The 14,469-nt window shown below is 37.5% G+C and overlaps 1 protein-coding gene across 6 annotated transcripts in view; it reads left to right on the top strand.

Annotated features, from left to right (window-relative positions):
* The window catches only part of MTHFD2L (methylenetetrahydrofolate dehydrogenase (NADP+ dependent) 2 like), a 149,965-nt gene that overhangs the window by 37,856 nt on the left and 97,640 nt on the right, over positions 1–14,469 (top strand). For all 6 annotated transcript variants that reach the window (XM_065914422.1, XM_065914425.1, XM_065914420.1 and 3 more), the window contains 2 exons: positions 6,499–6,651; positions 7,773–7,880. In XM_065914422.1, coding sequence (XP_065770494.1) covers positions 6,499–6,651; positions 7,773–7,880 — 261 coding nt within the window. The remainder of the gene's footprint in view (positions 1–6,498; positions 6,652–7,772; positions 7,881–14,469) is intronic.

Below are 14,469 nucleotides of genomic sequence, written 5' to 3'. Positions count from 1 at the left end.
CATTGTATAGGAGACAGGGATCAAGACCATCCCCAAGAAAAAGAAATGCAAAAAGGCAAAATGGTTGTCTGAGGAGGACTTACAAATAGCTGTGAAAAGAAGAGAAGTGAAAAGCAAAGGAGAAAAGGAAAGATATACCCATTTGAATGCAGAGTTCCAAAGAATAGCCAGGAGAGATAAGAAAGTCTTCCTCAGTGATCAGTGCAAAGAAATAGAGGAAAACAATAGAATGGAAATGATTAGAGATCTCTTCAGGAAATTAAAGATACTAAGGGAACATTTCATGCAAAGATGGGCACAATAAAGGACAGAAACAGTATGGGTCTAACAGAAACAGAAGATATTAAGAAGAGGTGGCAAGAATACACAGAAGAACTATACAAAAGAGATCTTAATGACCCAGATAATCAGGTGGTGTGATCACTCACCTAGAGCCAGACATCCTGGAATGCTAAGTCAAGTGAGCCTTAGGAAGCATCACTATGAACAAAGCTAGTGAAGGTGATGGAATAACAGTTGAGCTATTTCAAGTCCTAAAAGATGATGCTGTGAAAGTGCTGCACTCCATATGCCAGCAAATTTGGAAAGCTCAGCAGTGGCCACAGGACTGGAGAAGGTCAGCTTTCATTCTAATCCCAAAGATAGGCAGTGCCAAAGAATGTTCAAACTACCGCACAATTCCACTCACCTCACAGGCTACCAAAATAATGCTCAAAATTCTCCAAGCCAGGCTTCAACAGTACATGAACCTTGAACTTCCAGATGTTCAAGCTGGATTTAGAAAAGGCAGTGGAACCAGAGGTCAAATGGCCAACATTCATTGGATCATTGAAAAAGCAAGAGAATTCCAGAAAAGCATCTACTTTGGCTTTATTAACTATGCTAAAGCCTTTGTGTGGATCACAACAAACTGTGGAAAATTCTATAAGAGATGGGAATACCAGACCACCTGACCTGCCTCCTGAGAAATCTGTATACAGGTCAAAAAGCAACAGTTAGAATTGGACATGGAACAAGAGACTGGTTGCAAATCAGGAAAGGAGTACATCAAGGCTGTATATTGTCACCCTGCTTATTTAACTTATATGCAGAGTATGTCATGTGAAATGCCAGGCTGGATGAAGCACAAGCTGGAATTAAGATTGCTGGGAGAAATATCAATAACCTCAGATATGCAGATGACACCACCCTTATGGCAGAAAGCGAAGAACTAAAGAGCCTCTAGATGAAAGTGAAAGAGGAGAGTGAAAAAGGTGGCTTAAAATTCAACATTCAGATAACTAAGATCATGGATTCTGGTTCCATCACTTCATGGGAAATAAGATGGGGAAACAATGGAAACAGTGACAGACTTTATTTTCTTGGGCTCCAAAATCACTGCAGATGGTGGCTGTAGCCATGAAATTAAAAGATGCTTGCTCCTTGGAAGATAAGTTATTACCAACCTGGACAGCATATTAAAAAACAGAGACATTACTTTGCCAACAGAAGTCCATCTAGTCCAAGCTGTGGTTTTTCCAGTAGTCATGTATGGATGTGAGAGTTGGTCTATAAAGAAAGTTGAGCGCTCCAGAATTGATGCTTTTGAGCCGTGGTGTTGGAGAAGATTCTTGAGAGTCCCTTGAACTGCAAAGAGATCCAACCAGTCCATCTGAAAGGAAGTCAATCCTGAATATTCATTGGAAGGACTGATGCTGAAGCTGAAACTCTAATACGTGGCCACCTGATGCGAAGAACTGACTCATTGGAAAAGACCCTGATGCTGAGAAAGATTAGGCAGGAGAAGGGGACAACAGAGGATGAGATGGTTGGATGGCATCACCAGCTCATGGATATGAGTTTGTGTAAACCCCTGCAGTTGGTGATGGACAGGGAGGCCTGGTGTGTTGCAGTCCATAGGGTCACAAAGAGTCAGACACGACTGAGTGACTAAGTCCTAACCAAGTTAGACAAAGTCCTAACTAAGAGAGATATTAAATAACTAATGTGATCATCTAACTAAACTAATGAGGTAAGTGCTTTTGATATTATATTTCTTTGGAGACCAGAGGAGAAAAAAAGTCTCATTTCATTTTGTGATGAGGAAGTAGGTAGTAGCAGATCAGTATGTTGAAGAATACATAGGATGTGAAAGAATAGAGAGTAATAAATTACTAATGGAAGAATAATCCTGCCCAGGAATACAGAATTGCAAACCTTCATGCTGAGGGCTTGGCAATGGGACACAGATTGGTATGACCTGAGGTAAAGATATGTGATAATGATGGTAGGAAAAGGGATGGAGTATATGGAGGGAGGAAAACATAGGACAAAAGACCTAATCGAGCTAAAGAATGTATTTACTGTACTAATGAGCTTATCCTTATCCAACAGGCATTGCGAAAGTGGAAAAAAGTACTTTTAAACAGTAAGGTGAAAATCCTTGGATGGAAAATAAACCAGTTATTTGTTTGTTTTCTTTTTGTTGTTGTTCTTTGTCCAAAGGCAATTAAACATATTATAATAAATCACAGAAATATATATTCAGTGTTGTAGTTCTAAAGCATGGTCTACAAGGACATTCCCTGAGCTCTTCTATTGTGCTATTATGAATTTAATTGAAGACTTTTTTCCTGGCATGATTTAATGATTTTTCATATTATTAAATAGATGGGAAAAACACATACAAAGTGAATAATGCCAGTTACCCATTCATTTGTATAGGATATTAACTGGTTAGTTGTTTGCCAGTGTATTCTATGAATCAAAAATGTTTTATAACAATTAGGAAAAAAATTAATGCTACTGAAACTTGTGATTGTTTCTTTTCAAGTCACGGGCCACAGGGATGAGACATCAGGGGACTTTCAGTAGCAGTCATTCAAAATCATGAAATATATTTATTTCTATTACTCATTTAACAAAAGGTAGTATTTGTTGTAAACTGATGCTTTTGTGAGTGTGTTAAGATACATGTTAGTTGCTCAGTCATGTCTGACTCTGCAACCCCATGGACTGTAACCCACCAGGATCCTCTGTCCATGGGATTCTCTGGGCAGGAAGACTAGAATGAGTTGCCATTTCCTTCTCCAGGGCATCTTCCTGACCCAGGGATTGAACCTGGATCTCCTGCATTGCAGGCAGATTCTTTACTGTCTGAGCCTCCAGGAAGATGTTAGTTAATTCAAGAGTACTGTTGTCTGTGGAGGTCTAGAAGAAACAAAGCAAAGAGGAACTAAAGAGCCTGTTGATGAAGGTGAAAGAGGAGAGTGAAAAAGCTGGCATAAAATTCAACATTCAGAAAACTAAGATCATGGCATCTGGTCCCATCACTTCATGGGAAATAAGATGGGGAAACAATGGAAACAGTGACAGACTTTATTTTCTTGGGTTCCAAAATCACTGCAGATGGTGACTGTAGCCTTGAAATTAAAAGATGCTTGCTCCTTGGAAGAAAAGCAATGAAAAACCTGGACAGCACATTAAAAGCAGAGACACTACTTTGCCAACAAAGGTCCATACAGTGAAAGCTATGGTTTTTTCAATAGCCATATATGGTTGTGAGAGTTGAACCATAAAGAAGGCTGAGCGCTGAAAAATTGATGCTTTTAAACTGTGGTGTTGGAGAAGACTCTTGAGAGTCCCTTGGACTGCAAGGATATCATACCAGTTAATCCTAAAGGAAGTCAGTCCTAAATATTCATTGGAAGGACTGATGCTGAAACCGAAACTCCAGTACTTTGGCCACCTGATTGAAAGAGCCGACTTAGAAAATATCTGATGCTGGGAAGATTGAGGGCAGGAGGAGAAGGGGACAACAGTGGATGAGATAGTTAGATGGCATCACCAACTCAATGGACATGAGTTTGAGCAGGCTCCAGGAGTTGGTGATGGACAGGGAAGCCTAATGTGCTGGAGTCCATGGAGTCACAGTCTCCTGACTAAATGACTGAACAACAACAATAAGAAGAAACACTGCCTTCCTTGGGATATTTTAGAATTATCAAATGTTTTGATTAGAAGGGATAGGGACCCTTTCTCCTATTAATTTATGACCATTATTTAAAATGATTTATATTTATGATTTGTATCTAACACAGAAAGAAAAGCTTGTTTTAGTGCGAAGAGATGGGGATTTGATTTCTGGACGTTCCTCTCAGTAGTAGTTTGAGATTGGCTAAGTCTCAAAATTTTGAGCTTCATCTTTAAAATGAGGATAATATTTTTCTACCTTCATTCCTGCTAACTATGAAGACCAAAGAGGAAATCTGCATATAATGGCAACATGAACATTAGAAAGCATTATTTGATATGAGATATATTAACTCATATTACTTTCATACACTGCAGATTACATAATAAGAGTTACATCTTACCTGGTAAATGATGTAGGTGAGATTTAATTTACTGCTGAGATCATGTAGAGTTACATAAAACTCCATGGATTTTTTCTTTTTGATTTTTATTATCTTAACATTTTTTAATCTACTCACATAGGCTTTTCCCTTTAGATTAAATAATAACCACACTAAAAATCAGTTTTCATGTGTTCTTTACATCACACCTTTTATATGTCCACATATCTGTCTTTTAAACAAAATTTAATTAAGACAGAATTGTTCAGAAATGATGATCTGAGTTAAAAGTTTAAGAAGCACATGAGAGAACAGATCTGTAATTGCCAGTTTCTAGTGCTTGTCACCAAATTTTCAAATGCTTACATTTTTCCTGAGTATTTCAGCTATTGTGTGAGATGTATTATTCACTACAACATGTAATTTTTAGTGAATAAAGCGGCACAGACCAGTAGATGGCCAAATTCAGTATAGTTCAGACTTACTTGGTAAGAGGATGGCTCTCAAAATCTACGAAGAGCCTTTGTTGAGTTCTTTCTATCATAATTACATTTGTTGTTGTAGTTTAGTTGCTAAGTTGTGTTTGACTCTGTGGCCGCGTGGACTGTAGCCCACTAGGCTCCTCTGCCCAGGGGATTTCCCAGGCAAGAATACTGGAGTGAGCTACCATTTCCTTCTCCAGGGGATCTTCCCCACCCAGTGTTCAAATCCATATCTCTTGTATTGGCAGGTGGATTCTTTACCGCTGAGCCCCCAGGGAAGCCCCCATGCATATATTATTGGCCCACATATACTGTAGTCAATTGAATTTGGAAATAAACTAATTTAAGTCATAGCTCATAATGGAGAGTTCAGTTACAGTTATTTCTTTTTTTATTTACAAAACTTTTGATTTTCTTGTAAGAAATATTCATGGCGTGAAGCTTCTACATGAGTAGGTGTCTAGAAATGAATCATCCCCATCGTCATCATCATCACTACCATCCAGATTTTAAAAGGAACGACTGTTTTTGCCCTCTAACAGTAAATATTGTCCTCAAATATTTAATTCTAAGAAAAGTTTTGCTAGAACCCGTATAATTTTTATCTTCAGAGAAAACACATGGAGACTTACACTGCTAGGACATTATAGAATGAATACAATAATCAAAAGTGACAAACTAGTCATTGGAAAGAATTCCTGAGACCCAATTTCTATTTGAATATGAGTCATTGTGACTTTTACATATATAAAGGACTTAGGCAGTCTAATAATGGCAAATTGGAGCTATTTAATGTAAGATGGCAATAGTGTCCCTTTTAGGATACAAAAGATAAAAGACACAAAGGATGACTCTCTGAAAACAGCTAGAACTTAGGCATTGATAATGTTTAAAAAATTATGTAGAAGTGGCATTCATTGTATAGTGCATAAATAAACTTTTATATAGAAAATGCACCTTTATTTTAGTATTTTAGGCGTGTGGGTTAATTGTTGGGTTTAGGGTAACCTAAGCTACACCGTACAGAATAATATTAAGAGCCTACTTTTCAAAATGAGATGATTGGCATCTCATATCTCATTTGGTTAATGTATTACTCAGGTTATGTTCTTTTCCCTTCATAAAGAAAACCATAATAATATTTTGGATTTCAGTGTAATAATGCTTCAGGGAAATGATGTGTGTGTGTGTGTGTGTGTTTTATTTGCTTTTCTTTTATGTCATCTGGGAGGAAGCTAGGCATTAATAATGCTATGGTTATTTTTAACTTTAATAGCCCTTTTAACCTATAATGCTAGCGATATTCAATAGAAGCTTATTCATGGAAATATTTTGTATAGGAAAAATATAGGTTTAAATATGCAAACTTATGTGACAAAGCTTTATCATCTGACCATCCCAGATCTCATTGGTATTGTTTTATTTTACAGATTTTTCCTTTTTACCAGGCTAGTCACTTCTGGTTCTGTACCTGCATATACTCTTACAGAAGTTAACTACAGCTATTGGTCAAGAGCACTTTGACTTAATATTTTCATGGCAAGAAAAGGAATAGAGTAATGATTGTATATCTTAACTGAAGCTGAACCATAAGTGATCTGGCTGAAGGCCCTCAGATATAATTTTTCAGACTTCCAAATAAATAACAATTGTAAAGTTAAATCAATTTTATTTACTTCCAGACCATGTGGATGAGCGGACAGTATGCAATGGAATAGCCCCTGAAAAAGATGTAGATGGATTTCATATTATTAACATTGGAAGACTATGTCTTGATCAGCATTCCCTCATACCTGCCACTGCTAGTGCTGTTTGGGAAATTATCAGAAGAACAGGTTGGTCTATGGGACATAGGTGCTAAGTGCCACGTGAGCATTTGTGCATTGCCTTGATGGAAAGGGTGAAAGAAGATAAGCCATTAAACTTCAGTCTACAGGAATAGATAAAGTTATAGAAATTGAAGAATAATCTGAGATAAGATAAAAGAAGAACTGGTACCAGGTTACAAGTAACTGCTGTATCAGCTTTCAGGGAGTTCATTTTCCAAATAATAGATTTATCTCCCTACTTTAAAACTATAAACTTAAGGTATTTTGATATATATTTTTCAAAGTGTGTTACCTTTACCTTTAAAAACAAAATGTGCTAAACATTTGAGCCATCTCTAATGACCTAGGTTTTCATTGTAGACACTTGCCCTTGAATTGTGCTCTAAATAAAATAATGCTCTCAAAGACCCTCTAGCAGTCAGGTGATAGTTCCCCTGCCTCCATCACTGTTACTTACATTTCTGGCAGCATCTCCTCATCCCAATCTGTTCTTTTCTAACTGAGAAAGAGAACTTTCAAGGGAAAGCAGATCCTAGAATTATATTCATAGAATTTTAATAATCATAAAACTTTAATTCTAATTTTTTCATTTTACTTATGAAGAAACTATGCCCCAAAGAGGTTAAGGTATGAAATCTGTAAGCTTTACCTTTCAGATCTTTCTAAATCCGTACATGTAGTGCTTCCCTCCTATGAAGTAAACCACATAAATTTTATGAAAAATACTTTTTCCCCACTTCATTTTGTCCTAGATTTGCTCGAAGTTTGGTTTATCTTAACAGTTAATCTTGACATTGTTGTATCTTGCCTGTTTTATGATTAATAATAAATTTTAAGTCTTCACACTTCTACCTCTTCATGTGAATTTTCATGTTTAAAATAATTTAATGACAACTTGAAAATGTTTGTGTTTTTTTTAATGAGGATATAACAAGAGGGAAAGTGACAAAACCAAAAAGTATAAAAAGAAATATTTTAAAATAATGAATGTTGGAACATTCTAGACAATTTACAAAATAATTCAAATTTAATTAGAGGTTTTTAAAGAATATTTCAGTTGGCTGTTCAGATGATTACTTTGCTTCTTGTTGTTTATTTTTCATTTAAATCAAACTCTGTGTTTTAAGGAATTGAAACATTTGGAAAAAATGTTGTTGTGGCTGGAAGATCCAAGAATGTAGGGATGCCCATTGCCATGCTGTTACACACAGATGGAGAACACGAGCGGCCAGGAGGTAGGTGCTGCTTGGAGATTCTATGCGCTCTTATTAATACAATCTTCTTACTTCCTAAGCTCTTCAAATAAAAATGTGTTTGGAAATGTAGTTTAGCATATTTGTGGGCTTAATGCAAATAAAGGTTTCCCTTATTCTTCATGTAATGACATGTGTGCATGCATGCTCAGTTGATCAGTCATATCTCATTCTTTGTAACCCCCATGGACTGTAACCTGCTGGGTTCCTCTGTCCATGGCATTTTCCAGCAAGAATACTAGAGTGGGTTGCCACTTCCTACTCCATCTAATGACATGAGTGCCTTGATAATGTATAAAAGAATTGCTAGAAATATGTGGTCCCTTTGTTCCTATTTTTTTTCTTTTGGCTATATGTACTTCCTTCATATCCTTAAACATATAGAGATTATGGAGAATCATATGGAGAGTCCTTAAAAAACGAGGAATAAAACTATCATGTGACCCAGCAATCCCACTCCTGAGCATATAGCCTGAGAAAACCACAATTAAAAAAAGACACATGTACCCCAATGTTCATTGGAACACTGTTTATAGTAGCTAGGACATGGAAGCAACCTAGATGTCTATCTAGATGAATGGATAAAGAAGTTGTAGTACATGTATACAATGGAATATTACTAGCCATAAAAAAGAATGCAGTTAGTCAGTTCTAGTGAGGTGGATAAACCTAGGGCCGTTATGCAGAGTGAAGTCAGAAAGAGAAAAACACATATCATACATGAACACATATATATGGAATCTTGAAAAATAGTATTGGCAGGGCAGGAATATAGATGCGGATGTAGAGGACCCTTGTGGACACAGCAGGGGAAGGAAAGAGTAGGACAAGTTGAGAGAGTAGCATTGCGATATATACACTACGTGTGTAAAACAGGGAATCAGTGGGACGTTGCTGTGTGCCGCAGGGAACTCACCTCGTGCTCTGTGACCACCTAGAGGGTGAGATGGGGATGGTGCTAGAGAGGCTCAAGAAGGAGGAAATCTATGTGTACTTACGGGGGGTTCACACTGCTATGCAACAGAAACCTACACACATCGTAAAGCAATTATCTTCCAATTAAAACTTAAAATATTAAAAAAAGAAAGGTAGAAAGGCTAGATACATACTAGATGCATAAATATCACATGTTGATAGCTATCTGTATACCCATGTACACCATCTCACTAAAATATACCACCAATGCATGGATATAAGATTTTTTTTTTCTTACCATTATTAACCTTGGTGAATTCCAGTTTCCTGTTATAACATTTTCTAACATTTTCTTTCAAGTTGACTCTTGAACAGCACATGTTTGAACTGCACAGGTCCATTTATATTTTTTTCACTAAATATTTACATACTACAGTACTATACAATCTGTGGCTAGTTAAATCAGTGAATATGGAACCATGAATACAGTGGCTGACTGTAAAGTTATAGGTGGATTCTCAACTGCACAGAGGGTGGGTGTTCTAAACCTCCATGTTGTTCAAGGGTCAGCTATACCAATTTTATGACCTTGGTTGACATAATGCATGTGAAATATTTTTTTAAACCGTGAAGCTCAATGGAAAAACAAGCCCAATGATAACAAATCACTTATGCAAAGTGATGAATTACGAGAATTAAATATTGTTTTTCCTTCCTGGGATTAAGGACTTAAATATTACCAGATCAATATGTGTATGAGTATCAAAGTTATCTTGGGTCTGATAGTGACTCAAAGTAACTTTAAAAAGCCTTAGTTTTGGACTTTCCCGGTGGTCCTGTGGTTTAGAATTTGCCTGCCAATGCAGGGAATATGGGTTCGATCCCTGGTCTAGGAAGATTCCACGTACCCTGGAGCAACTCAACCTGTGCCCCACAATTACTGAGCCTGTGCACCTAGAGCCTGTGCTCTACAAAAAGAAAAACCACTGGAATGAAAAGCCTGTGCACAACAAAGAGTAGCCCCTGCTTACCACAGCTAGAGAAAGCCTGTGAAGGGAGACCCAGTGCAGCCAAAAGTTAATTAATTAGTTATTTTAAAAGTCTTAGTTTTGAAGAGCTGTTCAAAAGACCAAATCTGGTAGTATGAACTTTGTAGATGGTAGCCTACAAAGAGATGGAGATGATGTAGATGCATCTCTAACTTAATTATTCACTTCTAACATAGTCTGTTAGTGCTCATCTGTATATCTCTTAGGATATGGTAGTGATATTGATTCATATTTGCCTTTATTTGATAGTTTCTGTTAAGCAGGGTAAAATAATCAGAAAGATTTACCTAAGTATACCATTTTTGTTGGAAGATTTTGACCGAGAGTCACTCGGCAGGTTTTTCTTCATTTTCAACATATTGTTATCTTATTTCATCAGTAGCATATGAAGCAACATTATGCAACTTCATTATTTGCACAGCACTTTCTCATAAACTATCCTATTTCGTTCTCAATAATTCTGGAATATATTCATATTCACATTTTGCAGCTAAAGGAAATGAGCTTCGAAACTGCAGTAACTTACCCAAGGCCATTCAAGGAAACGGTGTACAGAGCGGGGCTGGGGGCTGACCGTCTGGTTAGGAGAGTAGTTTTGAAGTCAGACCCCTCTCCCACCAAGCCCTGTATCCTTGGACAAGTCATTTAATCTGTGCAAGCCTCCACTTCCCTCATTTGTATCTTTTTTGCTGGGTTATCATAAAAACTGAATTAGATTTGAATGTGAAGCACTACTCACAGTGCCTGAGACAGTAAGTTAAGTAAGCCCTTGATACATGTGAACCATGGCTATTACTATTATTTCTATTATTATGCTTAAGGCAATAATCTGTGGCCATACAGATGAAAAAGTTTAGAGCAACATAATCCAAGGTTAATGATGAATTTTTAACCTCCATTTGAAATTTTATTTTCTTTTTCTGGTGGGTTTTCTGTTTGCTTTTATTTGGATGAAATCTAATCTTTGTTGTAATAATTTGCATAAATGTAGAATTTATAAAGTTTATAAACATGACTTATAATATCCAAATTGTACTTTATATTGTACTTTTTCTTATACATATTAACATATTGTATGTTAATTTCTTGATAAATTTCAATTTTGAATAATTTGTTTATAAAATACCTAAGTCTAAGAAAGTCAATTTCCCTCCTCTTTATGCAATTTAAAAGGAGATTTTCCTTATTGTAAAACACATTAACTTTATAAATATTCTGTGCTTTGTTTTGCATGATATGTTCACTTGAATGCATGTTAAAAAGTGAATAAAAGCAGAATTAGATACAGTACTGGTTACTTACATGCCAGGTGGTTAAATTTGCATTTATTATAGTGGCACCTAGGTGCATTTATAATTACAGTATCTAAAAGGTAATATATTATAAATGATATTGGTCATCACAACATGGGTGGTGTTTAATCTCATGAACATTTAATAGGAGTATGGTGACATATATGATTAGTATGAATTGTTGAGAGCTGCTCACTGAAAATCTGGAATCTGTGGGAAAGTTAATATTTCAAATGTCCATGTCTGTTAGAGCAGTGATTATGTGGAGTGACTGCATGTGCATTGTTAGCTAGTGGAGATAATGAAGGAGGATTAACTGGGCGAATTCCTATCTATAGACCTTGTTCTGATGACACTCACAATGCTGAGCATCAGCTCATGCTATATTTCTTTGCCAGAAAAGATTCAAAGCCCTAATGATTCATTTGTGTTTTAAAGCCAAAGATAATCACACTAGAAGACATATAGTGAGGCTGTGGTACTATTGAGTGGTATTAGTGCTAGGAGATTTTAAAAGAACATTATGGAAGATTTTGCTTAGAGTCCTATGAACCCAGGGGTGTTCTTGATTTCATTTGTGCAATATGCATTCAGTACATATTCTCATTGAACCCTAGGGTGGGGGGTGGTAGAGTGTTGAAAAAGACTTGGGTAGCACTAGTGGTAAAGAACCTGCCTGCCAGTGCAGGAGACAGAAGAAACCTGGGTTCGATCCCTGGATTGGGAAGATCCCCTGGAGAAGAGAATGGCTACCCATTCTAGTATCCTTGTCTGGAGAATCGCATGGACAGAGGAGCCTGGAGGGCTACAGTCCATGGGCTGGCAGAGTCGGACACGGTGGAAGCAACTGAGCACATACACCCCTGGCTCCAGAAGATGAGGGATTGCATCTTCAGGACACCATGTTTTCTTAAAGCTCGGCTTCCTCATTGATATTCAGCTTTTGCTCTCAAGCTGCCCATCTGCTGCAACTTCTTTATATCAGGTACATTTTTTTTTTAAAGGGACATCCTATCTAAATGGAAAAACCTCAAGATATTTTGTCAGTGGAATGCCTTGCCTTTGTGAAAATTGGCTCCAGTTGTGAAAAATGAACATTTTTGCCACCTTGGAAGCATTATCTCTCACTTACAGGAGGGGCCTTCAGGTGGTAATACAGGAGTGGATGTTCCAGGCAGTGCAATGTGATATGAGTGCCATGTGTGATTAAGCTCAGCCCAGTGCTAGATTGGGCCAGGTATCCGATTTCAAAGAGAGGAACCAAAAAGGAATGCCTGGGAGAGGAGTCACACAAAGCAATCACAAAGTCTCAGTCACAAGACTGAGATTCTTGGTCTTGTTGCTAGGGGAGTGAGGTGGACTTTTGCTGCCTCTGTGGAATGAACCACTGTCAAACTGGGGCAGGGGACACCAGGCATATAGTCTATTCCTCCCATCCCACTGTTCCTAAGGTAGAAGTGCTCACGGTAAGATATTAGGGATATAATGTTTTGTGATGCCTCTGTGTTGAGTCAAATTCACTGAATTATAGCTTTGAGTTTGTTTAGTGGAAAGCAATAGCAAAGAACAAATGCTTGTTGCAGTCTCATTTTCTGTGTTGAATAGTAGGAGTACTGTTTCATTTTCAGAGTATCTGAAATTCAGCCAGTTAGTATCTGGAAAGCACTGTACTTGGAAAAATACCACATATCCTCACATCAGGCAGCTGGAGCTATTAGTTACACTGTTGAAACTAACACTAAACACTATAAAAAATAAGATGAAATTCAAATCCTTTTCTTTCCCTTTCATCTTCTCTCTTTCATCCTGACCTCAGAGCACCAGGCATTTGTTTAATTAGCAGCACAAAGCATCCCTTTTCTAATGTCTGTAAGCCCAATAATTCAAAGCATGACTTGTAAGGATGCTGTGTTCTGCTCCACCAGCCTTTTCAGCCATTTGTCCCATCAGGTTCCCTTTGGTACCCTCTGCTGAAGCTTCATAGAAGTGCATATTATTCCCCAAACACACCACCTCTTCCAAGCCACCTTTCCATTACATACCCTGTTCCCTATGCAGGGAACGCTGCTTCTCAACCCTCACCTGCTTTCCTCTCACCGTCTGCCCATCTTTCATGATGTGCACCAAATCTAACCCTTAAACATTATCTACGCTGCCATCACAATACTAATTCTGTACGTCTTGATTGTCTACCTATTCCCCTTTTCTACACATGCATAGTAAACATGAGCTGCTTAATGACAAATATTGTGTCTTGGGCTTTTTCTGTCTCTGAAATTTAGCACCAAGATTGGCATGCAACTAGTCAGTAAAATCAATAACAGTTTATTAATGTCTCCTATGAGCACCGAAGAATTGATGCTTTTTGAATTGTAATACTGGAGAAGATTCTCTAGAGTCTCTTGGACTGCAAGAAGATCAAACCAGTCAATCCTAAAGGAAATCAACCCTGAATACTCATTGGAAGAACTGATGCTGAAGCCGAAGCTCCAGTACTTTGGCCACCTGATGCCTTCACATCATTGGAAAAGATACAACTCTTTGGAAAGGACCTTGATGCTGGGAAGGATTGAAGGCAAAAAGAGAAGAAGGCAGCAGAGGATGAGGTGGTTAGACAGCATCACCGACTCAATGGACATGAACTTTAGCAAACTACGAGAGATAGTGAAGGACAGGAGAGCCTGGCCTGCTGGAGTCCACAGGATCTCAAACAGTCAAACACAACTTAGTGACTGAACAACAGCATGAGCCTGTATTATAGAAAATAAGACTGCAGGCTAGGGATTTAAAATCAAATATTGCTATTTATTGAGGGGAAAAAATTCCCTGTATAGGGAGGAAGAGGGAGAGAAGTAGCTAGGTGCTTACTACACACTAACACCGTCATACTTTGACATTATAGACATTTATATATAAGCATAACTTATGGCTGCTTTTCCCCCAAGAGTCAGATCATAGGAGAGGAGAATGCCTCATGACCATCAGGAGGAGGAAGAGACCTAAATGTACTGGGAAGAGAAGGGAGTTGTTAACGACAGCACTAATGGAAAGAGGTCACAACATTTTTCCAGTAAAACATTTAAAATTTATCATTTTGTTTAGACTTTTTTTTTTCTCATGCTGCTGACATGTAATACTGCCTTCTTACAGAGGGGCTGATTTCTTTCTCACGAAGTATGCGGAATATGATGGTGAATAAATCATATTCTTGAGCTCACAGTTCAGTAGGAAAGACAATCAGTAAACAATAGGTAATAATGATTAATCATAATTGTGCAAAATGCTGCAAAAGAGAAGAGCTTTCTGTAATAAAAG

This window comes from Muntiacus reevesi, chromosome 22 (assembly GCF_963930625.1).
Source record: "Muntiacus reevesi chromosome 22, mMunRee1.1, whole genome shotgun sequence".
NCBI lineage: Eukaryota > Metazoa > Chordata > Mammalia > Artiodactyla > Cervidae > Muntiacus > Muntiacus reevesi.
The sequence above is the reverse complement of the archived record's forward strand: the minus strand, read 5'-3'. Positions and strand labels throughout refer to the sequence as shown.